Below are 26,639 nucleotides of genomic sequence, written 5' to 3' on the forward strand. Positions count from 1 at the left end.
GCAGGCGAGCCCGCGGCAGGGCGAGCAGCTCGGGCTCCCAGCTGGCGGCTGCCCCCGCCAGGCAGGGGCGGACCGGGGGCCTGTGCAGCTGCAGGCGGAGCTGCGCCGCGCCCGCCCCGGGGAAGGGGGCCCGGCTGTGGCTGGAGGAAGCGGAAAGGGCCGGTGCAGCAGCCTAAGCTGCCCTTCCGTGGCCGGGCCTGCTGCTGCTGGCGCTCCGCTCCGGAGATGGCCGCTGCCAGGCTGCTGCAGGCGGGTGAGGCAGGCAGACCGGGCTTGCTCTGCGTGCAAAGACTCCGGGTGCAGGGGGGCTGGAGCCGCGGGGAGCGGAGGGCAGGGGGGACGGGCGGGCGGGTCCGAGCCCGGGCGAGCTGGGCAAGGTGCCTCTCTCGGCCTTGGGCCTGGTGTGTCTCCGGCTGGGGGCTGGGGCAGTCCTGCCAAGATCAAGCATGTAAACATCCCCAGTGGCTTAAAAATCCGGAGGTCTTTTTGTTTGTTTGTTTGTTTGTTTTTAAAGCTCATTTTAAAAAATGGAGCCTGATCCTTTGCTCTCTGGTGTCTGAGCCTTGCGGGCGCACGTGGGTGACAGAAGCTAGACACTTGTCTTTCAATGTGAGCTGAGCTTCTCCTGATTCCAGGAGCGGGAGCTTTAAGAAACCCCCCGACGATCTGGAGACTTGCCTCTTGCGGGATATGCTGCTGGAGTCTAGCCCCCCGGGAAACAGCCCCTCCGGGTGTTACCGAAATCAAGCAACCAACTTCCCCAGCTTCTGGTTTTGTAGCAGCTTCCCCCTTCTTCTCCCTAGCAGAGCTTCTAAGCCTGAGCCCCCTGCTGCCTACCCCCTTCCCTGGCAGGGTGTCTGCTCCTTGCTTTGCTAGAGGAAGGGGTGCTGCTTGACTTGTTATGAGGTCCCAGTATCCCTGATGCAGAGCCTGCCCCATGCTCCTTGCCATCTGGTGTGCACACTTCCTACTTCCCAAAGCCCAGCTGGAGGACAGAAAGTTCTTAGATCTTTCTTAGGAAACTGGGCTCTTAACACTGAGAGGCCCAGAGCAAGCCACTTCTCCAGGCTCTGCCACGGTTTCTGCCTCTGGGAAGTGGGTCTAATATTAACCTATGTTTCAAGGACTTGGGAAGCCTTAGTGTTTGTGGAGTGCTTTGGGTTCTTCTGCAGATGGGGGTTGCAAAGTATTCTTATTGGTGTCTTTATTTTACTGCCCATCTGTTTAAGGCTTTCGTTTAATTTCTATCTTCTCTCTGTTGTCAGTCGTACCAAGGTTCAGCTGCTTTCCGTCACTGGGGAAAGCTGCTCCCAGAACCTCACAGCTTAGCAGTCGACTTTATGGAACTCTTCTTGCCCCGGAAGCGAATCAGCAGGGGGACCCCAATGGTAAGAGTCCTTACCCCACCTACTTTAGGAGAGTGAAAGCAACCAGTCTATTTGGCTTATACTGTCCAAAGCAAGTTGAGTTAAGCCAACCATCCCTCTCTGATGGCCACCAGGTTTGCTTAAGCCAGAAGATAATGTATTGCTAAGTTAATGAGCACCTCTTCTAAGCCCTGTTGGCTACTTTAGTTTTCAGATTGTATATGCATGTGATTTTTCAGTACATTAGATTCCCCTCTAACCCATCTGAACACGCACCTAGGAGAGGAAGGAACACTTTGTGGCTAAGGTTTGGGATTGAGAGTCATGGCTCCTGGGTTTTATTCCTGGCTCTGCCACAGATTTCCAGACTCCCAGACCTTGGGCAAGTCACTTAACCTCTCTGTACCTCTGGTTCCCTGTATGTAATGAGAGAGAAATAATATGAGTCTTAAAGTGTAAAGCACTAAGATACTAGGCTGAAAGCAATTGTGTAAACACATTAACTGCCATATACATGCCCAATTGTGGTGTTATTGGCAATCCAGGACTAAACAACGCTCTCCTTTTCACACCACAACCAAACCTTTGTGCTGCACAAACTGGGGGCAGAGCTCAAACTTCTTTTTGTCCTTCTTTCAGTTATTAATGACAAGCTTATAACCGAGCCCCTCAGACACCCGGACTTCTTCAATGTGAAAGAGCTCTTCTCCCTGAAAGATCTCTTTGATGCCAGAGTGCACTTGGGACATAAAAAAGGTTGTCGTCATAGGTAAGTTACACAACTTTGACGTGGAGCCTTGGGGTTGAGCCAATACCCATAGAGTCAATGCGTGTATTTCCCTCAATTTGGGAATTCGGCCTTTAATAAAAAGAAGGGAAGGATTACTTTCCCTGTAAAGTGCTTGTAAGGTGGCTCCTTCCTAATGACTTTGACAATAAGTCTGTGTTTGACTGTCATAGCACAGGGAAGGTTATTTTATTTGCTGTCACACAGGCATGCAGCACTGGAAGCAAAAAGTTTTAGGCATCCAAAGATTTCTTCATATTGCCTATATTCTGGGATTGCAGTGTAATGAGTTGAGTGGCCAGTCGGTTGGTTTAGAACCAAAATAAAATCAGATCCACCTGGTCAATCCCCTGTCTATCGGGGCATGGTGCAGGGATCTGATTGGTTGATCAGGGCCTTAACTGCCCTTTCCCTTAAATGGAACACAGGAATTGCCCGACAGGATCAGACCCAAGGTCCGTCTAGCCCAGTGGCCTGTCTCTGACAGTGGCTAGCAGCAGATCCTTCAGAAGAAGGCAATTATGGAATAACCTGCCCCCTGAGAAATTTTCTCCTTGACTCCCATTGTTTAGAAGCTGGCTGATGTCCTGATGTAGGAGAGTTTCTGTGGGGCAGAGAGTGTTTGGAAATGTCAGTCAAAAAATAAAATTTTTCCGAGATCTTTATGTCTCATTCTCCTTCCCCAGGTTTATGGAGCCGTATATTTTTGGCTGCCGCCTTGATCAGGACATTATAGACTTGGATCAGACGATGAAACACCTCCAGCTGGCTCTCAACTTCACAGCCCACGTCGCCTACCGCCAAGGGATCATCCTCTTCGTCTGCCGCAACCGTCAGTTCGGCCACCTGGTGGAGGTCACGGCCAGGGACTGCGGGGAGTACGCCCACACCCGCTACTGGCAGGGTGGCCTGCTGACCAATGCCCACATCCAGTACGGGACCGGGGTTCGCCTGCCCGACCTCCTCATCTTCATCAGCACCCTGAACAACGTCTTTGAGCCGCACGTGGCCGTTCGGGATGCCGCCAAGATGAACATCCCCACTGTGGGAGTGGTGGACACTAACTGCAACCCCTCCATCATCACGTACCCCGTTCCTGGGAACGATGACAGCCCCCTGGCGGTGGAGCTCTATTGCAAGCTCTTTAAGATGACCATTACCCGGGCAAAGAACAAAAGGAAGCAGATGGAGGTTTTGTATGGACTGCAAAACAAAGCCGAAAGCAGTTAGATCAGCCTCGTGCTCCTACTAGCCCTAGTGCGAAATCTGCTAGCTCATCCGTACCACGATGGTGTTCCGTACTCAGCAGGTTACCTACCAGGCTTCTTTGACTTGCCGGCAACATGCACAGGGCTTGGGTGGGAGGGAGGAGGGGATGGGAATGCCCCCACCTTAGCTCTGTAAGGGTCTGATCCAGCTCCCATTGAAGGCAGTGGAAATATTAACATGAACTTCAATGAGAATTGGATTGGGTCCTAGGAGAGAGGTCCCTGGCCTACTCCTGAGGAGGAGATCCCATGGTGATGGCAGCCCCCGCTCTGCCGTTACACATCTGTGCTCATCTGTGATTCTTAACTTGCCGAACCAAAAAAAAAAAAGAGTGGATTTGTCAATCAATATCAGTCACCTGTGGGTGCCGCTTCCCCCCCTGCAAAAGGAACTTCATCCAGAGCACCTAAAACAATGCAAGGCTAAATAAGACAGGCATATCCAGTTTGGTTTGTTTGTATTTGCCTCTTCTTCGAGGAGGAATGTGTAAAGCATCTGTCTTGTGATTTCCCCCCCAGACACAAAACTTACTGTGATCTGAATTTAACTGTGTTAAAGTTCCCATCCCCTCTCCTCCCACTTCTCTTCTCCCTACGAAAAAATAAAATATTCCTTTTTTTTCACATGCAAGTGTGTTTTATTAAATGAAAGATGAGAAATCCCTTACAAAAATATAAACTGACTGAATGTCATTGGTTGGGGGAGAGAAAAGGTGTCTTATAAGCTAATCAGTGCCAAGTCTGAGTCAGGTGCTATGTCATAGGCTGAGTGTAAATTGTATCATATGATCCTAAAATATGGCTGGTAAAATCTCTACTCTTTAAAGTGTCCTTATCAGCTTGAAATCTGGTGAGTTTAAAAAATGAGTTAAATAGTTCTACACCTGCCCCTGAGTGATCCAGGCCCATTTCTGTGGCTTGAAAATCATACGAACAGCCAGACGGGGTAAGACCAATGGTCCATCTAGCCCAGTATCCTGTTTCGGACAGTGGCCAGTGCCAGATGCTTCAGAGGGAGTGAACAGAACTGGGCAATTATTGAGTGATCCATCCCGTTGTTCAGTCCCAGCTTCTGGCAGTTGGAGGTTTAGGGACACACGGAATCAGGGGTTACGGTCTTGACTATTTTGGCTAAGTGCCATTGATGAATCTATCTTCCATGAATTTATCTAATTCTTTTTTGAACCCACTTTTATTTTTGGCCTTCACAAAATCCCCTGGCAACGAGTTCCACAGGTTGACTGTGCGTTGTGTGAAGAAATACTTTGTTATGTTAGTTTTGAAGCTGCTGCCTATTAATTTCATTGGGTGACCCCTTCCCCCCTCGGTTCTTGTGTTATGGGAAAGGATAAATACTTCCTTGTTCACTTTCTCCACACCATTCATGATTTTATAGACCTCTATCATTACCCTGCCCCCTACTCATATCACAGTCGTTTTGATCTCTCCTCATATGGAAGCTATTCCATTGCCCTAACAATTTTTGTTGCCCTTCTTTAACAATTTTTGTTGCCCTTCTTTGCACTTTTTTCCAATTGTAATATAGAGTTTTTGAGATGAGGCGACCAGAACTGCAGGCAATATTCAAGGTATGGGCATACTATGCATTTATATAGTGGCATTATGATATTTTCTATTCTATATTATCTTTCCTTTTCCTAATGGTTTATAATGTTGTTAGCTTTACTGACTGCTGCTACACATTGAGCGATATTTTTAGGGAACTGTCCACAATGACTCTGAGATCTCTTTCTTGAGTGGTAACAGATCATTTAAACCCCATCACTTTGTATGTATAGTTGGGGTTATTTTTTCCATTTTGCATTACTTTGCACTTATCAACATTGAATTGTCATCTGCCATTTTATTGCCCAGTCACCCAGGTTAGGGATATCACTTTACTCTTTGCAGTCAGGTTTGGACTTAACTTCTCTTGAGTAAAATGGTGTCCCTAGCCTCCGTTTGCCAGAAGCTGAAAATGAGTGACGGGATGGATCACTTGATGATTACCTGTTCATTCCCTATGGGGCACCTGGCACTGGCCACTGTCGGAAGACAGGAGACTGGGCTAGATGGACCCTTAGTCTGACCCAGTAGGGCCGTTCTTATGTTCTTATGTAATTTTGTATTGACTGTAATTTTGCCACCTGTTCACTTATTTTTCCAGATCATTTATGAATATGTTGAATATCACAGATCCCAGTACAGATCCTTGGGGGACCCCGCTATTTACCTCCCTTCATTGTAAAAAATTACCACTCGTTCCTACCGTTTCCTAATGTTTAGCCAGTTACTGATCCACGAGAGGACCTCCCCTCTTATCCTTGACTGCTTAGTTGTCAAAGGTTTTCTGAAAGTCCAAAAATACTATGTCAACTGGATTACCCATGTCCACATGCTCGTTGGCTCCCTCAGAGAATTCTAATAGATTGGTGAGGTCTGGTTTCAGCTTTGCAAAAACTATATTGACTTTTCCCCAACATATCATGTTTATCTATGTCTGTTGCTGTCTGAACTTACAAGACAGCATGCTGACACGCTCTCAGCCCCCCAAAAACTCACTCTCTCTCCCCCCACATACACACAACACACTCCCTGTCACACTCCACCCCACCCCCTGCATTTGAAAAGCACATTGCAGCCACTTGCATGCTGGGATAGCTACCACAATGCACTGCTCTTTGCGGTGTTGCAAGAGCTGCTAATGTGGCCACGCCAGTGTGCTTCCAGCGGAGAGTGTAAACGCTTGGCAGCGTTTTCCCTGCTGCGGTCTCCGAAGGCTCGTTTAACTCCCAGCACTCTACAACTGCAAGTGTAGCCATGCCCTAAACTAACGGGAAATATTTTTTTCTCCAGTCTTTTCCCATCACAGTGATTGTAAGTGTTGCTTGTAACAACAATAACTAAAGCATTATTCAGACAACTGTGTGATATTTTGAAAGGTTAGAGCATTCCATTAGAAGTTATGATGTTTTATTTTTTATTTTATAACTCTATTGCTTTACGTGGAAGGAAAATATGGGTGCTGGAAGGCCCCAGTTCACCAAAGCTCTTAAGCTTGGGCTTAACTTTTTAGCTTACCATTGATTTCCCATTGAACGACTCACATGGTTAGGTGTTTTGTGAAATGCAGCCTTTATTATGAAAAGACTGGGTTCTCAGCTTAGCATTTGAAACAATCCGTTTATTTTAACGCCAGTGGCAAGATCTGTGTTTGACTTGGACAAGCACAATTTGATCAGTGGTCTCTGTGTGCCATTGCTTTTTAAACCAGCATCCCTGTTCATTTCAAGAGGAAGGTGTGTTTAGTAATCACTGTTACCTATATGGTCCTATGTATGCGCACACCTTGAATATGGAAACGATGCACAGGTCTTACTCAAGCTCACCAGACTAGCTTCCCGTTCGCTCTGAGTCTATCAGCCTCATTGCAGCGCTCTCCTCATATGCATGCACACTGAGATATTCCAGGGGTAAAATCACTTCCTGGACAGGAATGGGTCTCTAATCCAGCCTTACCCCACTTCTCGTTCCTCCCCAAGGCTGATCTCCTCCTCATTTCCCTTCCTTTCGTCCCCTGCCTTTACAGACCCCTTTCCAGTGTTGCCAGCTCTTGAGATATTTGGTGTTTCTCTTAAAGCTCCATCTTGTGGAGTCATGGGATTCATTGAGCCTCTCGCCATTGTAGTTGTTTTTTTTAAAGGAAACCTGTGTGTCTAGCCTGCATGGCTGGGGAAGGAAGCTGGGAAACGTGAGCTGAATAGGCTCAGACACCAGAAGGAGCAATACAAACACACTGGCTATTTTGAATGTATTTAGCTGTTGAACAGAGCTAGGCTCATGCTTTTTGAATGCTGGAGGCTGACCATATTGGCCCCCTCTTTTCTTTTTGCCTTGCCTCCCTCCCCCTGCTAATTCTCCTCTTCTCTGCTTCCTCCCCTCTTCCTCCTCCCATTCCCCTCCGCCCCCTCCCTGGGCCCCTGAAGCCGACTCGCTGCACTTCACACTCCTGCCCAGCAGGGGGAGTGTGTCTGCGGCCACGAGGCAGCTGCGGGCCGCGGAGGGCAGGGTTTTTGGTCCCTTTAGGGCTCCCGTCGAGCAGCTCTATATAAGCGGGAGGCGCGGGCCCGTCGGCCCCTTTTTCTCGGCGAGCCGCAGAGGGACGGTGAGTGAGGAGCGGCCGGGCCCTTCCCGCACCCCAGCGGGGCCGGGCCCTGCCTCGGACCCTCCCCTCTTGGAGACTCGGGGCCGTGCTCCGCTCAACGGTTACCCGCGGGGCTGGGCCCGCCTCCTCCCCGCCCCCCGGTCCGTGTTCGCGGCGCCTCCCCTCCCCTCCCCCCTCCCCCCTCCCCGGGTCCGTGTTCGCGGCGCCTCCACTCCCCTCCCCCCTCGGGCTACATGTTTTATTCTCCTAAGAGAAACAAACGATTATATTCAGTTTGGCTGTAGCGTTTAGTCTTTCAAACTGCTCTCCGCCACACACTGATACCTAAATAGCGGGCCCCTGAAGCGCGTGTCCAAGTGAGTATAACAAATGCTCTATTTATTTTCTCTGTTTTTGCTGTTTTTACAGGGGGTGGAAATGTGAATACTGCACATGCAAGAGGTTTTCTCCTAGAGCTGAGGTGAGCATCTCTTCATGCAGGTTCACTACATGCCCCTACAGGCGTTGCAGATATGGTTGCTGTGCCATGTTTGTGTCATCAGGTGGCAGAGAGGAAGAGGCTGTGTCTACGCTCAGCGCTCTGAAATCGTGAGCGCTCAGAATGATTAGCAGCCTGACATTCTGTTTCTTTTCTTTACATTGTTCAATATAAATGTAGTAGTCAGTGAAAGGTGTTGGATTAAGAGCTGTGGAGATAGAAGTTCTCTATCAAGTGCAGGTATCACATGTCAGGAGCAGGGACAGTTTCTCTGCCCTGCCCCAATGTGTCCACCTCTGGGCAAGAAGAAGGTAATTGGTCTCTCTACCCATTCCATTGGGGCAAATTGTGGTGATGCCTTTTGCAATGTGGACATTTGTCCTACGTTGGACTGACACCATCTAACCTATTGTGCATTACTAGCAGATAGCTGTTTAGTGGCGAACCAATTTTAGTTAAGTACTACCAGTTGGAGCTAAATTTGAATCAGCAGCCTAGAACTGATGAGTATTGTATTCCACCAGTATCCGTCCCCTTCGGTCATTTGGTATCCCCTGGTGATATTGGTTCTGAAGTAGCATAAAGAGGATGAACAAGGTCTTTTGTGAAAATTCACTGTTTTGATCAGGAAGAGTGGGGAGCTCTAACTTTGTTTAGGTACCATTGTGACCTGGTGTTTCCGTGAACTGCAATTTACTCAGTATTTGGCGATCTTTAAAATTATAAAGGTGGAGCTGCCCTGATATTTCACTCTGCAGATTGGGATTCTTTAATGGAAATAAACGCCCATCTAGCACATTATTCCCCCCCGCCCTCCATTTTTTCAAGAACATTATGTTTGCAGAGGTGAGCCTGAATCCAAACTCTGCTTCTCTGAAATAGCCTAGATCCAAACATCCCATCTTTTCCATCTCTCTTGAATTATAATTCCTTTTTATGTCAAATTTTAGAATGATTATAATTGCTGTACAGTGTGTTTTGTCTTTTTGGGCAGAACAATCAAAAGATACCATGGTCCAAGAAGTCTGCATCCTAGGAATGAGGTGAGCATGGAGACAGTGTACATTCTAAATAGTACTTCCATATACCAGAGACCATCAGCTAAACCCTTGTCTAGACTAGGAATTAGGATGTGTTTGTTAGCAATAAGAAAAGGAGTACTTGTGGCACCTTAGAGACTAACCAATTTATTTGAGCATAAGCTTTCGTGAGCTACAGCTCACTTCATCGGATGCATCCGATGAAGTGAGCTGTAGCTCACGAAAGCTTATGCTCAAATAAATTGGTTAGTCTCTAAGGTGCCACAAGTACTCCTTTTCTTTTTGCAAATACAGACTAACACGGCTGCTACTCTGAAACTTTGCTAACAACGTTGACAGCCTGGAGTGTAGACAAGGCGGTGTGCCTTTAACACATGTTAAACTGACATGGGTTATACACACAGCCTTGTCTACACTAGCCTGTTAGTATGTGTTGTCTAGACCAGAATTTGGAAGTAGTTAGCGAAGTCCTTGATGTACAGCTCTACAATCAAATACAGATATAAGCTACAAAATGGCAGGTATTTGCATTGCTTTAGATTGCTGAGAGGTGAGAGCTGTCTCAGAGGAATTGCTTATGAAATTCTGCAGCTGTTTGTAAGTGGATAGGGGGTATTATATATGTCCATTTCAGTATCGTGGTTGAGGTCCTACTTCGGATTTCTTTTTTGTTTGTTGCTGCTTTGCATTTATTGTGGAAGAATCGCTACTTCTCTTCAGCATCCTATATATTAATAGTCCCATGCCCCTAGAGGCGTTACACTTGTGGCTGTCATGCCATGTGTGTGTCATTAGGTGGCAGAGAGGAAGAGGCTGCGTCTACGCTCAGTTGTTCTGAAACCTGTGAGCGCTCAGAATGATTAGTAGCCTAACATTGTTTCCAAGTATACCTGCTTTCTCCAGAGAATTGGTGAAAGATGGCGCAAATATCCTTTGCAAGGTAGTTAAAAGCACACTAATTTTAGCTGCGTCAGGAAAAGGCCCTACATCCTTGTATGCAAGGACAAGTAGAAGTGACTGTTCTATTCTCGGGAACGCCTCAGTCCCATGTTTGCCTTTGAAACTGTCTTCTGTGGCCTTGGGAAGATTGCTACTTGGTGTCTGTTCTGCTATCTGTAAATTGGGGTTAACATTTTAATACCCCTCCTGAGGTTTTTTGGGGGTTATACTTTTAAAGCACTTTAAAGACAAAAAACATCAAATAAATTCTAAGAATCTGGAATGAGTGACTTTCCGGTTTATCTAATGTCTCTTTGGCCACAGTTTAAGCTATATGGAAAAAGGACATTCTTATCATGGAATAAGAATGCCACATGAGGCATTCTCCCAGTATACCTATAGCAGTCTAATTATTCACCTATAGTTTTGCTGCTTAATTTCCCATGTAGACAAGCTGTAAGTAATGCTTCTATTCAAACGTTAATCCATTAGCTTCAGTTCTGGGTTTGTGAGACTTAGGCACACTTGTTAATGAAAGAGCAAAGAGAGAAATTCTGGTTACTTATGAATTACAGTAGAAATATTTGTGGCTACTTTGTTGGCGTGCAGAGTGGTTGAATTATACAGGTTACAGAGTGTCCAATGAAAGGGGGGTAAGCAAATGATATATGAATTGTAGGAACATTACTGAGTTCACGTATTGCCTGCATGGAAATAAAAGAACAGTTCAGTGGGTTTTACATTTGAATGTATAATTTTAAAATAGGAAGAACTTCTGAGAAGTATTTTAAAATCACTGCCTTGCTTTGCAAACGTTTGATATTCTGTCTCCTATTCACAGTTGCTTTGGAGGAGGACAGCACTAATTTCCTTTGAAATTGTGTAACATAAATGCTGTTGAAGGTACGTATTATGGCATCCATAGCACCGGAATCTAATATTCCTGGCATGACATCAGTTACCACAACTGCTGGTGCCAGTGAGTTGGAGCGTTAAAACTGATGTTTAAGGGACATCATGGTCAGGTTATTTTTTTTTTAAAAAAAAAATCATATTTATAAAAGAACATGTCCTTATCTATGTCACCAATAAACTGTTAGATTCTTGAAAATGAAAGAAGGCTTAAAATGTAACTTACCTTCCACCATTTTTGCTGATTTCCCCCTCCCCTCTTTTACTGCCCCTAATCGATATTAGATTGGTAGTTTCACTTTTGTTGTAATCAGTTTCGCTTTCTGGTTCTCTGCAGCACTGTGCTCATGCATATGTTTAGGTTACTTAGTCTGAAGGGGATTTTTAAATTCAACTTTTAAACTATTTTCATGGAATTAAAAACATTGAGTACATTTCTCTTTGTAGCTTATATTTCTACAACGTTCATTTTGGATCTAAGCTCCCAGACTATATACCATTAATTTTGAGAAACACTCAGCAATTATTTTTTCCTACTTTGTGTCCATCTTTGCTTTTTAAGCCATAAAGAAAAACCCAGTGATCGTGGAAGACAGTCCTGTAATGCATTCATTATTTAATTTAGAACAATCATGGTTGTACATCATTGTCTACTGGGTTTGGGCTGGAACTTTTTTTCTGGCTAATGTAGGAAACTGATAGTCTGTTAGAGCTCTCATATTTTATGTTTTATATGTACATTATTTGTAAGCACTATAAAATTCATGTGCACACAAGCAGAACTACATTACTTTCATCATCATATTTCCTGATAACCCTCTGGCACAGGGCAGGTCCATCACTAGTGTGTCAGCATTGTGGAGACATATTAGCCTCTTAAGTTCAGATAGCTAAAGTAGATGTTTGCTACTTCAGTTGGCAAGGCTACGTTTTTAAATTTTCCGATTACCATTGCCTGCTAATGAGTTACTGCCCCGTGGAGACGTAAATACAACTGCAGTGTTGTCTTTATGCCAGAAGGAGGCAGACAGGAAGCATTGGCTGCTTTGAGTCTATATCCTTAAAGAATGGATGCAGACATTTACTGCGGCTAAACAATTTATTAATTTGGGGAGGAAGAGTGAGGGGGCTGTCTGTTTTCTTTGCATCAGACTGTTCTGTAGAGATTGAATTTGTGTTAAGGTTTTTTAAATAACCATTTCAGCAAATGAAAATCACTTACATTTTAAAGTAATCAGCACATTTAAGGACTGTTGAGTTTCAAATTAAATTGGTCTTAATGCATTAATATAGCAATTAACTTGTAATACAAAGTTATTAAAGCACAGAATTTTTCTCAAATGTCTCAACAACAAAATTATGCTAAATCCAGTACACACATTTGCTAAAGAACTTCAACGCTGATCGTATGTTTCCACACGTCTGTTTGCAAAATCCTATCGCCAGACTGAGTTTTCTAAAACTACTGAAGGCTTTGACTAATAGCCTGACAAAAACTGGAAGTGCTGAATGCTGGAAAATGTCCTCATTAAGTGGGCATTATAGCGGCCAAAGGTGCCATTAACCAAATGGGTAGCTGGTGGCTGCAAAAATGAGCCATTTAATTGGGAAAAGGCACTGCCCGATAGCAGTGGCTTCTTAAAAGAATGTCAATAAGGTTGTGGTGTATACGGCTGCAGTTCTGTGGAAAGATTCATGCATTAAGATGTGAATGTTTCATTTAAAATCCCTGATTTCTTTTATCCCCCTCAAATATATATTTGGTTTCTCATAAGTCTTTAATTAGATCAAGGGTTCCATCAGGGTAGTAAATACCTAATGAGGCTATTTTAAAACTTCACCTTGTTAAGTATAACTTTTTTTTAAATCCTCAGAAAATGATGTTCAGTTGAATTATGCTGCTAGAAAATGTAAAAAATCTAAGACAAAAATTTGAGAAAATCAGAGAAAATAGAATTCTAGCATTTGATTAAAGTACAAAGTGACTCAAGCAGATGCTTATCACTTTGGTTTGAACATGTCAATGAATCTGATGCCAAGTCTTAGGAGATGCAGTTACATTAGGTAAAACAAAAATGTCTCATTTAAAAATTGCCCAGTATTAAGATCACTTCTGTGCAGAAGGGTTAATCACTCAGTGGATTTCCCAACATGTTAATAGTGCTAGTTAATAATTATCTTCCCAAAGCCGGACAGAAATCCAGATATGGACTATACCTTCCTGGGGACTCATCTATGGTTCTGACTTTCAGCCAGTGAAAATACCAACATTTTAAAGTAAGACATGCTTTGAAAGAAAAACCTTTGGTCACATTGACTCATACCTCAGAATCTAGAGCCATTCCATGCTGTGGCATAATCTCTAAAATAAGTCTTCACCACTGTATTGCATTTAAATCACAAATATCCAAGATGTAAATATTGTGAAAAATAAAGTGCTTTTGAAACTTCCATCTGTCTAACCGTTCATACCCCACGTGAAGAGAGGTTGAGGGGGTGGGGTTATAGTATAGCACAGGGTGGGCAAACTTTTTGGGCCAAGGGCCACATCTGGGTGGGGAAATTGTATGGAGGGCAGGGGGTTGGGGTGCGGTGTGTAGGAGGGGGCTCAGGACAGGGGGTTGGGGTCCAGGAGGGGTTCAGGCTCCGGCCTGGTGCGCTTACCTAAAGCGGCTCAGGTCGCAGCAGTGCGCACCAGGGCAGGCTCCTTGCATGCATGCCCTGGCCCCACGCAGTGCCACTCCGGGAAGCAGCCGGAACCACGTCCCTGTGTGCGGGGGCCCAGGCTTCATGGGCTGCCCTTGCCATGCCTCTAGGTACCTCCCCCAAAGCTCCCATTGGCCATGGTTCCCCGTTCCTGGCCAATGGGAGCTGTGGGGGGCAGTGCCTGGAGGCAAGGGCAATGCACAGAGCCCTCTTCCCCCAGGGATGTGGTGCTGACCGCTTCTGAGAGCGGTGCGGGGTCTGTGGCACCACAGGGGGCAATCCCGCGGGCCATAGTTTGCCCACCCCGGTATAGCATATTGAAAGCTGTGCCAGAAAGAGGTCAGTAGTAAAATGATAGACAAATAAGAATCAAGATAATTAAGAGAGTGGGGAAAAAAGAAATGATCTGCATAATTACAGTCCGAGATGTTGAGCAAAATTTAAGATAATGGTTTTTTGGACTAACTACACAATTAAGTAATGGTCTGATTTAAACCAAGGAATACAAAGAAATTAAGAAATTAGGCTACTTCTCTAGTTACAGCTCACTGGCTAGATATTGCATATGATACCTTATGGAAGTCACTGTTCCAAGACCTGGGCACAGCTAAATGAGTTCAAGAAAAACTAAAAGCCTATGTTCCACTATGTGTTAATCCAGTGTGGAAAATACCAATCTTCCTAAGGATTAAACAGATGAGCATGGAAACCTCAGTTGAGTTTGTTACCTTACCAGGTGTTTATATGTAATTGGCATCTCTGAAAACGTTTGAGACACTGCAGATAGAGGTAGTAGGTTGGGACTGCAGCACATTTGATTTAAGCACTCCAGCAGTCTGACGGTTGCAGTTGTAAAATCGCAATAGCCATGTGGTGTCAGGCCTTTGAGGGTCTGAGTTTGAGAGAATGAAAGCTCCAGTCTTGACACAAGTGTTAATATGGAACAAGCAATAATTTGTGGAACGGACATATGATTTCATATTTCAAGTTTTGTTTTTTTAATTCATGTACCCCACCAACATGTTGAACTCATGGAAATAGGAGTATGATGGAAAAGCTATAAGAGACAAACTTGGAGGATTTAAAAAAAAAACTTGGAAGAGTTGAAATATTACTGATATAGTGAGAAACTTAATAAACTGTCAAGAAGCACGTATCTTAAGAAAAGTTTAAAATGTGCATTGTTGCATATTATAAATTAAACATAAAACATGTCCTGAGACCCAGTTTAGCTTATGCTGCCTTTGCTTTTTCTTCTTGGGTTGTCTTAGAATTCATGCTTACTAAATATGGCAATAATCTCTTCATAAATATAGCTATAATTTGGTTTCTGCATCAGGTTTTCTTATCAGCTGCCATGGGCTGTTACCTGCAGCTTGTGGCAATGGTGGTGTTATCTGAGATGAGTTCTTGTATCAAATCTTATTACTGAATATGCCCAGAAACTACTACAACTCGATCATATTAGTGAAATTAGTTGCCGAAAGGAGATGAAGCAATTTGCATAATATCAAAGTAATAAAACCTTAGTAAATAACTAAGGCTGGATCTAGTCTGTTGGAGTGCAGCTGAGAATGATAAATCCTTGATTGCAAATGGTTTTGGAAAAAATCCTCCCTTTGGTGCAGCTCAGTGGCATCCTGGATAATGCTCTCTGTTGCTATTGGAGACCCAGTTTGAATACCAAGAGCGAAAATCCAAGCTAGGCTTCATAAGGGTGTCTAATAGCTGCATCTTCATACTGAGCAGCCATAGGAAGGTGTAAGTTAAAGTAAGAGTTGGAGCAGGTGCAGGACTGCTTAATTTAGCCTCTGATGTCCTTCTGTTATTGATCCTCCCTGTATATCTCTCTTGCAGAATCTCATAGAAATTACACTAACATAGATTCTCAATCTCAAGCCTGCTTGCTGATGTAATCATACAATTTAGTTTTGGCTCTGATTGATACGGGCTTGGACCTGCTGTGAGGTTAGCACACACAACTTTTAGTTTTGAGGTGGGAGGCAGAGAGAGAACCTTGCATTGCTCACCAATAGCATCTACTCATTTTGAGATTTGCTGTTGATGCTTCGTTCCTCTTTGGGTGGAAGGAAGGTGGCTACAATTTGGCTTTACAGTGGTGATTGGGGGGAAGGTGGGAACTGGCAGAGGACTCTGAGGGATGCGGAAGACCCTCATAAGCAAGAAAGGATTGGAAAAAAGACCCTATGGCTTGCTAAACTCTCAAATGATTAGATCTTTGACCTTTTTCTGGACTGACCCATATCCTGAAGCAACACTGAACCATCAGCCCAATAACCCTACGCAAAAATGGAATCCCTTGCTGTGGACAAGTCACGAGGTTGTGAATGGCTTCTTAACCCTGTATCCTCTTTGTTAAATGGGCCCTGAGTATTCTTTACTGGAACAAAATTCAGCTCAGTGCATGCACAGAGCCGTATTCATGACTTAAATGCATTGTCAAAGGAATTAGTTGGGGTTTACAGGTTGCATAAGGCCTCCTGCCAGGCCTTCAGTGCCGGGCTAAATTTTACCCACTGAATCCATATTGCTTTGTTTCTTAGTAATGTCCACCTACCACTGTTCCTAGGCACGGAATGGTTAAAATGTAAGCTCCTTTCGAATTCTTCATTTAGCCATTGTAATGACTTCCTGAAAACTGAGTTTCATTTTACAGAGCTGTTTTTCTTTGAGAAATGAAATTCTCTGAATAGTCCTTGAGTCATAACTGACTCGGTTCAACATCCTTGGTCCAGTGGCTACAGGGACAAGATCATCTTGTTGCTAATCAGAACAGAGATGTATGTTCATGTTAAATGTGTAAGGTACTCGGATGCTGTACCACAGTGATCAGCAAGGTCTTAAATGCAGGGACTGATCAGCTTCTCTCTTTCCCCTCAGAGCCACAATCAGAGGTGTCAAACCAGAGGTGCTTGAGGAGCAGTATGATGTACCTTCCTGGGCTACAGAAGCAGGGCTGGCCTTACCATGAGGTGACCTGAGGTGGTGCCAGACTGTGGGGGGGGCACCACTAGAACCCAGAGCGGAGAAAATCGTGTCTGCTGCTGGTGCATATGTATTTTCTCTGATCTAGATGCACAGAGACGGTGGAGTTCTGTGCTAGAGGGAGGAGGGCACAAGAGACATAACAGGCAGGCAGGAGAAAAGGTGAGAGGGAATAACAGAAAACAGCAGGAGCTGCAGGGAGAAGAGAGGAGGAGGAGCCTCTTATGTACCTCTCTGGCACCCCCCAGGAGCCTGGACTGATTAACACCAGCTTCTCAGGGAGATTCCTGTTTCCTGCTGCTTCCCTGAACCCACTTGAGGAGAACAGGCAGTCAACTGAAGTAGTAGGAGCCAGTTAGGCCCTTAAGACACTGATATCTTCCCTCACTCGCCCTGCTACCAGCCTGCTTATTTGTCCTCTTCAGCTGAGTGTTGAGAGCCACTATAGCTGGCACAGAACAGCAGTCATGAGTGAAAGAAGAAAAAGCCCCTCTGGGGCAGTATTCAGAAAAAGAAAGAAAGCAAAGGAAGCTTGTCTGTCTAAGCAGGACGGAGCTCTCCTGAGATACACAGACACAAATGTTCACGGTGAGCCTTCTGGCCCCAGTGAGGATGTGAGTGGTGAGGAGATGCCTGATCTTCCAGTTAGTCAGAGTGCAGGTGACCTGGCAGCTACTGCAGCATCCATATCTCCATCTCAAATGGATGTAACCATGTACATTCCTGAAGAAAAGTGTAGGTCAGAGAAGAGTGTGGAAGAGGCACAAGAAACAGCTGCTGCTGAGTTTAGTTCCTTAAGTCTAGATGATCTAGGACTGTGGACCCACTTGAGCAGTAGCCTGAGGGACTTCCTTGTACTGCATGAGCCACAGCAAGTGAAAAACTTCATGTTCCCCAAAGACAATGAAAATAGAAGTTTCCATCCAACACATTACTGGTGTGAAATCCCCAATGGTGACAAAGTGGAGAGGCCATGGCTTATGTACGCAAAAACCCAGAATGCTGCATACTGTGTTTGTTGCAAACTCTTTCAATCTAATGTTCCAGCCACATTGGGTTCTACAGGAACAGAAGACTGGAAAAATCTGGCTAGAAATCTGGCATGCCATGAGAAGGCAGCAAATCACCAGACAGCATTCCATAGGTGGAAAAAGCTTGAGATGAGGCTAAGGTTAAAGGCCACCATAGATGATCAGCATCAAGTGAAGATTGCATCAGTCTCTTTATTGGCAAAATGTTCTGAAAAGGCACATTGCCATTGTGAGAATGCTTGCTACCCAAAATCTAGCACTGCATGGCACTTCAGATCAGCTGTATGTGCCAGAAAGTGGAAACTTCCTTAAAATTGTGGAGCTGATGGCTGAGTTTGATGCTGTACTCCAGGAGCATCTAAGAAGAGTCACCACCCAAGAAATGGAGTACTAAGTGGCACCTTAGAGACTAACCAATTTATTTGAGCATAAGGTTTCGTGAGCTACAGCATCTGATGAAGTGAGCTGTAGCTCACGAAAGCTTATGCTCAAATAAATTAGTTAGTCTCTAAGGTGCCACTAGTACTCCTTTTCTTTTTGCGAATACAGACTAACACGGCTGCTACTCTGACACCCAAGAAATGTACACACACCACTACTTGGAAAAACAATTCAAAATGAGATCATACAGTTACTGGCAACAAAAGTCAAACAGAAGATTATGGCAGATCTGAAGTCAGCAAGATATTACTCTGTTATTCTGGACTGCACACCTGACATCAGCCATATGGAACAATTGACTTTAATGGTGCGTTTTGTAACAACAACAGAACCTAGTGAAAATGTCCCTGCAATGGTGACTGTCAGAGCATTTTCTGGTATTGACATTGATGATACTACAGGAGCTGGTATGACAAATGAGCTGCTTAAAAAGCTGGAAGATACGGGAATTGCGATAGCTGACATGAGAGGTTAGGGTTAGGGTTATTGGGGTAGGTAGCAGAGCAGTAACATGAGAGGAGTAGAACAGGAAGAAGGCAGAATGGAGACATTTCAAAGGTTTGGCCCAAGCGAGGGGGAATGGGGGCGTCATTTGAGCTCCCCGCCTCAGGTGCCAAAGTGTTGCGTGCCAGCCCTGTACTGAAGTATTGCAATGTCTAGCACTACATTTTGAGGAATGCATTTATTTAAAGTTTTTATTCTAATATGCTGGTGCACTTTGTTTGCAGATGATGCCTGTAGGTTTGTTTTCTAACAAACCTGACAGCAGAAAAAGAAACCATTTAGAATCTCTGCATTTGAAGTTTGCTAGATATAGCTTGATCCTCTGCCATGCACTTGCTCAAAGACGCTCCATGCACTACAGACCATGAATGTGAATATAATATATGGTGTGATGTTAATATATTTTTGCAACTGTAAATGTTCTCCGTAACCTGTTTAGCCAAGGTGCAATAAAGAATAAAAAGCTATTCTGATGTTTACACTGCATCTGTGTGTGTTCCTGATAAACTACATTAAATGCTATATTCATGTGTTTTCCAGGCATTTTCAGATTAGCAAATGGATTGTGAAACCATAAAGAGACTAAAGTTTAAACTGACTTTCTTCCTGGCTTGGGGTGTGAGCTTCATTTAAGTGTCAGTCTAAAGAGAAAAGGGGCCTACCCAATTAATCTAAAGTGAATTATATTGATGTATTCACAGTACCATAAGTAATATCCATTTGAACCATTCCAATTTTTTTTATTTTATAAAAAATTGTTTAAATTCACTTCTGATTCAACTGGCAAAAAATGGGAAATCCGGCACTTAACTAGGCAGAATCCTTTAAAAACTCTTAAACCGAGTGCCCTTTTAATGCAATAGCATGCATTAAGTTCGGATTGTTGGCCTTGCCTTTGCATTTCTAGGCTCTTTTTCTTTTCTTTTTTTCTACACACTTTAGTTTTATAGTATTTAAAAAGTCTGAGTAACTTTTATGGATATAACACAATGAATCTGAAACCCCAAACAACAAAAATACCCCCACAAAAGATGCTTAGTCTTCTGGTGTATGAATTACTGTAGTGCAAAGCTGGCCTGGCTCTGGGACAAGAAGATAAACTGGCTGCAAGCTAGATTTAAAGCATTGTTGCCACTAAAACATTTTCCCCATAAATAACAGTTGAGTGATAATGATGGTCTTACAGAACTAAAACTAGGGACTGATATCTCCACTCCAAAGGGCTCATAACTTTATAGCTGTGACATTAAAGATTGCTTTCAGAGACCATATATCCTGTGGGACAGAATTTTTTTTTCTAGTGATTGTACTTCAGATGTGTGCTGTGCTTCACTTCACCAAGCTACCGTCGGATCACCAGCATACAGTCTATCAGAATGGAAAAAATGGGGCAGGGACTGGAGAACCAACTAACAATAGTTTACATAAGCTAAACACCCCACTCCATCCATGTGTTCAGAGCACTTTTGAATGTTAAAGGATTATTATAAGTAAATACAAATGGAAACAAAGGGTCAGTACTTCAATAGCAGGTAGTGTTTAGACAGGCAAATGAGATTTGTTTTTGTTGTCTACTGAAAAATTGTTTGAAATTCCTTTCTTTTATTTTTATTTGGGGGCAGGGGAAGAGCAGTGGATTAATGGGGGATTAGTCTTTTACCTTTCCAATCAAATCCTGTCAATTTTAGAAGTGCCAATTAAACCAAGAGGCGGATTTGGACCTGAACTGGTGTTTGAGCACTGTTATTCTCTTGATATGGGGAATACAGTATACTATATAGCATATATGCCACTCTTAATTTGGTTCGTGTCTTTGTCTGGGGACTTTCTGTATTTGTATAGGTCTGTTTTATCCTTATGTTATAGCCATCAGTGTTTTCCCTTAACTGTAATCATTTTAATACATTATTAAACAATGCAAATGGGTAATGGTGCGGTCAACCAGGCAATGCTTCTTCTCGCAAGCGTAGCAAAACCTAGAATTCCTAGAAAACCTAGTATTCGCCAGGACCTACCTACTATGTGGTCAGGCAGTTCAGGAAGGTGTGTAACAACCAGACTCAAAGTGTGTGTGGGTGAGCTTGTCTATCTGCTCCCAACACGGTGTCTGAATTTTACAGACTCAAATTCAGACGTTAAAATAAATTGTGCAGACTCCAGGGTGGGATAATCTACCCTTTTAAGAATCACCAGGATGCTGGTATTTAAAAGGCTGTTTGCCATTGACGTACCAGTGCTGCTCACATAAAAGCTATTTATTTACATCAGAAGTGTTCATCAAAATAAGATATGACAATTACAGCATGATGATTCATTCTCTTTCTGCACTTGTGATTGTTCCTTGATTAGCAGGAAAGAGGTGCAGCTCGACTCTGGTTCCTCTATCTTCTTCCCCCAAACCTATTCAGCCAGGCTGTTGGTATTTCTACTTTGCATCATGTTCTTTACAGACCTAAAGCACGCTATTGATGATTTTGCTAAGTGGTACGGGTCACTGATGCTTTATTGGCGGGGGGTTTCATGAAGGAAAAAGGGCTGCAGCCATGTGAACTACCTGCTTCCGGTGCATTTCCTCTGGTGGAATGAGGAGGCATGACCTTCTATCCTTAACTGGATACCAACACTATAGCCCACAGTCACGGCTGCCCTGTTAGGAATATTTGGTATTTGAAATCTTCTTCCAAAGCAAGGTCTTGAGATTGTTCAACACAAGTGAATGGTGCACTTCCATCTGGCTAGCCAGGCCGCTAAGGGTCATACAGGTTCGTAGCTGCTTCTGCAGCTCTTCTTTCAAATCAGATGGAGCTCCGTACAGCAAGTAATCCTGCAGCAGCCCACAGACTTTTGCCAGGTTGGGCTGGACCATGTCGCTCTTGCACTGCTTCATGAGTTTGTCACAAGTCGCCATGCAGTCCTTCCCGTAGGTGCAGTCCACGTTCTGCTCACAGTGACGTCCCTTGAGGAAACCTCTGATTGTCATCTCTGTTGCCACCTTCCTCAGATTGACCATTTTGAAGTCATACTTGTCATTGTAGCCCACGTTCTTAAAGCTGGTTTCACAGATGTAGAAGTTCCCGTATGTCCCATGGAATATCTCCTCCACAAACTCCAAAAGGCCAATGGCGATTTTTGCTCTCCTGGGCCAGGCTGGGGCAAACCACTGGTGAATAATTCGGTGGATGGCTGAAGGCAGCAATGGCTGGAAGAAGTGAGGGACATTAGTACCATAGAGGGAGTTGTGAGGGATCTTCTCCGTGACATACAGGTCCCCGCAGTGCCCCAGCAATTTGGAGGTGTGCTCTTTCTCGTGCAAGGAGAGCATGAGCAGGAATTCGTTCAGATGAAGTAGCGCCCAGATGGATTTGGCCTCTGCCAGAGACACTTTCCCATCTCTGTTCACATCTGCCATGGTGATGATTTGGTTCACCAAGGCTGCAAGTGATGTCTGATCTCCTAGGTTAGCCTGCAAACCAATAAGAAATTGCATCAGCTCTTTAAATTTTACCCATTGTGTACATTAATTCAGGGCAGAGTATTAGGGTGCTGCTCTCTGAGTGAGGTAAAAGTGCTAGAACAACCCTGAGACACGCACTCTGCTGCAGCCAGCTGCTTACAGCCCTTTAGTTTCTCAGAGTGATTTTGCTGCTGAAAGCTGCTCTAATGTGGGATAAGCCCTCAAGGGGATAGGCAGAGTGCAGCATTCTCTGGCTATGCTCTTGACGCACCTTTGTGCCTGTCCAACGCCCTTGGAGTGTAGTGGTTCTAAACCAGTTGGAGCCAGCCTCAGGTTGCAGCCAATCTGGGATCAGAGCCACCAACCCCTTCTTCGTAGGAAATCTATTACAGTCAAATCTCTATTCTAATTACAAAAGAGTAAATACATCTCAAGTGAAAATAAGATGTCCTCTTAAACACCCTGATTTAGGTTCAAACACTACTGCTAGACTGCACAGGAGTGGTAGAGACTCACACTAAAACAGAACAAAATGAGAATGAAATGTACCGTCGCACCTAACACAGTGATTTTGTTGGATGTATATCCTTATCTAGTGGTTCCTACAGTATTTGCTCTGGGGATTATCTTGAATATGACATATCACACGAAGCCTCACTCTACAACAAACAGTGGGGATCAGAGTCCTTCAGACAGGACTGGATCTTTTCAAAGATTACAGGAGATAGAAGAATGCATTTAGCTTTAGGCTTCTCGCCACTGGCAAGCACTATTGCTGGTCCCAAGGACTTCCAAATGGAGGTGATAATACCCTGTCCAGAAAAACGCAATGCGAGAGCTTGGGAGCCTCAGCAACACTGACTTTTAGGAAGTTCAGGAGCATCTCTCTGAATTCGTCCATGGATGTCCCTCTTGTAGGCTTGTCAAAGAGAACCACGTCCCTCTTGGACACTGAATCGGGGTTGCTGTCGGCCTTTAAGGCATCTTCAATACCACATTTAATGATCACTTCTTTCTCCATCCAGCGGCCCCTGTAAACCTGGACCAAAGCAGAGGTAAGTGACCACGGGAAGACTGACTGGGTGAAAGCAAATGCAGATGATTAATTGGTGCGTTCTTCATGGGTTCCCAGGAGAGCCCAGTGGCTGTGGGGACCATTGGATGTCAGTAAGATTCATTCCACCAATTCCAGTGAGTTTTGTATTGGCAAACAGTAAGAGGGTGGGTTTGCAGCCATGCAGCCCTATATCTGCATAATAGGCACCGGATGGGCAGTGGTGGTGCAGGCTTTGCCTACGCTGTGGAGCCAACATGGCCCAGGCAAGGAAGAGAAGGGTTCAGGGTGGCCCCCTTGGCCCTTGGCCTTTCCACTGAAGCAGCCAGTGCGGAGGCACACGGGGGTAACCACAGTGGAGGTGGTCTGGGGAGTGTGTTCACCCACCTATGAAGGGAGGGGTTGAAAAGAAGCTCCACAGAACTGCCATGGTAGCCCAGCATTGCACCAAGTCTTCTCCGTTTTATTTAACGGGGATCTTGGATGCCAACTCCAGAGAGTTCAGGTAAGCACTGCGTCCCCACTCTTCTAATGGCCCCCGTACAGCGATTATTTCTTGTCAATGCCACCAGAGGCTAGAAAAGCTGGTTGACCTGCTTCATCTCCAAGGGCCTGATCCAAAATCCATGGAAAGGCTCCCAGGAACTTTCATGGACTGTGGATCAGGCCCTAAATGTGGTCTGTTTCCCGCGGCCCCCCCTCCCCGCTTTGACTGTAGGAGACTGGCCAGAGGATGGATGAGGTTACTTAGCAGCACAGGCTGGCCTGCAGCTCCAGGAGAAGGAAGCAGCATCCACTGAGGTTTCTAAGGAGCTCAGCCCAGACCTCCCAAGCAAAAGACATTTGTGACAAAAATGGTGAAAACTAGGCTCTGAGGAGTAGGGGGTGTGCATGGCATACGTCTATCTTAAAGGGGCACCAGTAGCCTACTTCCCCCCTCTGGGAAGAGACTCATTTGTCCACCAAGCTAAGTTCCCAGAACTCAGACAGCCCCACCTACCTGCTGAGTGGGGGATGAGGAAAGACACTGCTGGAACACCAGGGTGTGCTCCTCACACAAGTCTTTGCATGTTGAGCCAGCAATGATCCCCTTCTTGTACTGATCGCACTGGGGAGAGGGAGAGAGATGTTAGCCAACTCATTTCCAGATTCAGAGGCATAGTTTGACTTCTGTATGGGGGGGCAGCTCCTATCAGGCCAATGGGGCTGCATGGGGGGCAAATTCTGTGCCTGCCCAAGGCTTCCAGTTGGGGGGGGGGGTGGCAGTGCCCCTCCTGCCCCATTCCCACACTCATGGGAGTTAATGTCCATGAGCAGGATCCATTTTCTACTGCCACGGAGTTGTTCCCAAGCTGCAAGGAGTCACAGTTCATTTGAGCCCTGCTTCCAGAGCCTTGTGCCAATGAGTCTACGCACCACCTCCTGGGTCAGGGTCCCAGCACCCTGTCTGAATACGATCATGGCAACACCTGGCTTCGGTATGACTGCCAAGGGCAATGAATGAAAGGAGGGTCGGACAGATTTAACCTTAATGCAGAATGTAAACAGGCAGTTCAAAGAAACTAATCGCCCCATCTGATTATGGCACTGTCTACTCGCTGTCCTGGTCCATGTAAATCTGTCCGCTGAGTCATGCAGGATGAAACCTGCAGCTGTCCAGCCTACCCACCACCATTTTCACAGGGTGTTAACTTCAGTGCTTGGTGCTAAGGCTTTTAAATACTGAGCTAGAACAGCCTGAGTTACTAAAAAAACCCAAACAAAAATTAATTATAAGAGGCAGCTAGGTTCAGTTCCGTTTCTGACTCTCTGACCCCTGTGCAAATAAACACAGAAGAGCCCGTAGCAGCTCAATGCTTTAACTATACATTCTGAACTGCTGCCAATCTTCTCTCTAGGTTAGCCTCTGTGATTGATGTAAAGTTCAGCCACTCTTGACTAAGAGCTCTGTGCTTCCCTCGGTGGGAGTTAAACACAGCCAGTCCAGGGACATTGAACTCTAAATGAATCAGCATGCTTAGAAAACCAACTGAATGATCAGCACAGTTTACTTCTTTCTGTATTCTAGCACCTCATTAGTTACGTTTTGAGATTTGCATTTTCCTCTGAGCACAGCTAGATGCTCTTCACGCATCTGGAATCCTATTTGCTCTCATAAAGAGTGCATGGAACTTTAATGTTGTCCTCGGTATAGCTGTTGTAGCCTTTTAGCTTTCGCAAGCCTGTTCCTATAGGGTAACCCCGGTAAAGGGCGAAGCCAAAGACCAAGAGCCCAAAGGGGGCAGCAGTGCCAAGTGCAAGGAGCACAGCACCACACGCTCATATTTTGAAAGCTGCACAGTCTCCTGGGAGCAGAGTGGCGGTTTGGTGTCTCCACGGCTGGAGCTTGCCCTTGGAAGAGTATCATGGCCTTTGTGGGGTGGAGAGGGGCTTTCTGTTTCCAGTTTTCCCCCCATGCCCCATTGGTAAACAAACATGTACTACTAACTTTAAAAAAATCATGGATTCAGGTGTAACTAGCTAATGGATATTGTACCTCAGACATAAAACTGAAGTGATGTTAATTAACTACTGTTTTCTCCTGCTGATAATAGCTCATCTTAATAGCCTCTTACAGTTTGTATGGCAACTTCCACCTTCTCTGTATGTATGTATATGTATATCTTCTTACTATATGTTCCATTCTATCCATCCGACAAAGGGGGCTGTAGCCCACGAAAGCTTATGCTCTAATAACTTTGTTAGTCTCTAAGGTGCCACAAGTACTCCTGTTCTTTTTGCGGATACAGACTAACACGGCTGCTACTCTGAAACCTACTATTTACTATAACCCTACAGTAAATGATTCAGGACTTAGACTAGCTAATGGTTCAGTAGCTATATGGACTAGTTTTATATTGTTAGATATGTTTTAAATACGTTTTATACCAGTGGTCCTCAAACTTTTGTACTGGTGACCCCTTTCACACAGCAAGCCTCTGAGTGTGACCTCCCCCACGCATTAATTAAAAACACTTTTTTTATATTTAACACTATTATAAATGCTGGAGGTGAAGTGGGGTTTGGGGTGGAGGCTGACAGCTCGTGACCCACGCCAAGTAATAACCTCACGACCGCCAGTTTGAGAACCCCTGTTTTGTACAGTCTGGTCATAGAATCATAGAATATCAGGGTTGGAAGGGACCTCAGGAGGTCATCTAGTCCAACCCCCTGCTCAAAGCAGGACCAATCCCCAATTATTGCCCCAGATCCCAAATGGCCCCCTCAAGGATTGAACTCACAACCCTAGGTTTAGCAGGCCAATGCTCAAACCACTGAGCTATCCCTCTCCCCTGTCAATTTTTTTTCTGTTGGTAGAAGTTGACCCGCTAAGATAACCATACATGCAGAGTAGAGAAAATATATATTTGCTCTGGTTTTCTGTCTGTTTACTTTGTGCATTCAACAGCATTTTGTTTATATTCAGTTTCATGGTTTCCTCTGCTCA

The 26,639-nt window shown here is 44.8% G+C and overlaps 2 protein-coding genes, 1 long non-coding RNA gene and 3 other non-coding genes across 7 annotated transcripts in view; 5 read left to right on the forward strand and 1 right to left on the reverse strand.

The window, feature by feature from the left end:
* Positions 1–78: 78 nt before the first annotated feature.
* On the forward strand, positions 79–4,046 carry MRPS2 (mitochondrial ribosomal protein S2). The gene is made up of 4 exons (XM_037879917.2): positions 79–253; positions 1,266–1,388; positions 2,007–2,136; positions 2,841–4,046. Exons 1-4 carry the CDS (start codon positions 226–228, stop codon positions 3,382–3,384), a joined length of 825 nt encoding a protein of 274 aa, XP_037735845.1. The 5' UTR covers positions 79–225; the 3' UTR covers positions 3,385–4,046.
* A 3,446-nt stretch (positions 4,047–7,492) lies between these two features.
* On the forward strand, positions 7,493–19,123 carry LOC114019726. 2 transcript variants are annotated; one of them, XR_005222531.2, is made up of 6 exons: positions 7,493–7,587; positions 7,996–8,047; positions 9,060–9,108; positions 10,886–10,947; positions 16,564–16,655; positions 18,869–19,123. It is a non-coding gene; the product is annotated as an uncharacterized LOC114019726 (long non-coding RNA). The 2 variants fall into 2 exon arrangements; XR_005222530.2 differs by lacking the exon at positions 18,869–19,123 and having other exon boundaries at positions 7,495–7,587; positions 16,564–16,814.
* On the forward strand, positions 8,076–8,208 carry LOC114019758. Its single transcript, XR_003564761.1, has one exon. It is a non-coding gene; the product is annotated as a small nucleolar RNA SNORA17 (small nucleolar RNA).
* On the forward strand, positions 9,847–9,981 carry LOC114019760. The gene has a single exon (XR_003564763.2). It is a non-coding gene; the product is annotated as a small nucleolar RNA SNORA17 (small nucleolar RNA).
* LOC114019761 lies at positions 11,925–12,055 on the forward strand. Its single transcript, XR_003564764.1, has one exon. It is a non-coding gene; the product is annotated as a small nucleolar RNA SNORA17 (small nucleolar RNA).
* A 1,761-nt stretch (positions 19,124–20,884) lies between the features above and the next one.
* Positions 20,885–26,639, reverse strand: part of DIPK1B (divergent protein kinase domain 1B) — a 38,298-nt gene continuing 32,543 nt past the window's right edge. The window contains exons 3-5 of the mRNA XM_037879617.2: positions 24,153–24,260; positions 22,961–23,137; positions 20,885–22,107 (exon numbers count right to left, since the gene is read on the reverse strand). Coding sequence (XP_037735545.1) covers positions 21,295–22,107; positions 22,961–23,137; positions 24,153–24,260 — 1,098 coding nt within the window. The 3' untranslated portion in view covers positions 20,885–21,294. The remainder of the gene's footprint in view (positions 22,108–22,960; positions 23,138–24,152; positions 24,261–26,639) is intronic.

This window comes from Chelonia mydas, chromosome 16, assembly GCF_015237465.2.
Source record: "Chelonia mydas isolate rCheMyd1 chromosome 16, rCheMyd1.pri.v2, whole genome shotgun sequence".
NCBI lineage: Eukaryota > Metazoa > Chordata > Testudines > Cheloniidae > Chelonia > Chelonia mydas.

Excerpts from the sequence above, each read along its gene's own strand:
- MRPS2 (XM_037879917.2), top strand. The coding sequence starts at position 226 with ATGGCCGCTGCCAGGCTGCTGCAGGCGG. Across the intron at positions 254-1,265 it reads TGCCAGGCTGCTGCAGGCGG|TCGTACCAAGGTTCAGCTGC; the intron begins GTGAGGCAGGCA and ends CTCTGTTGTCAG. Across the intron at positions 2,137-2,840 it reads AAAAAAGGTTGTCGTCATAG|GTTTATGGAGCCGTATATTT; the intron begins GTAAGTTACACA and ends CTCCTTCCCCAG.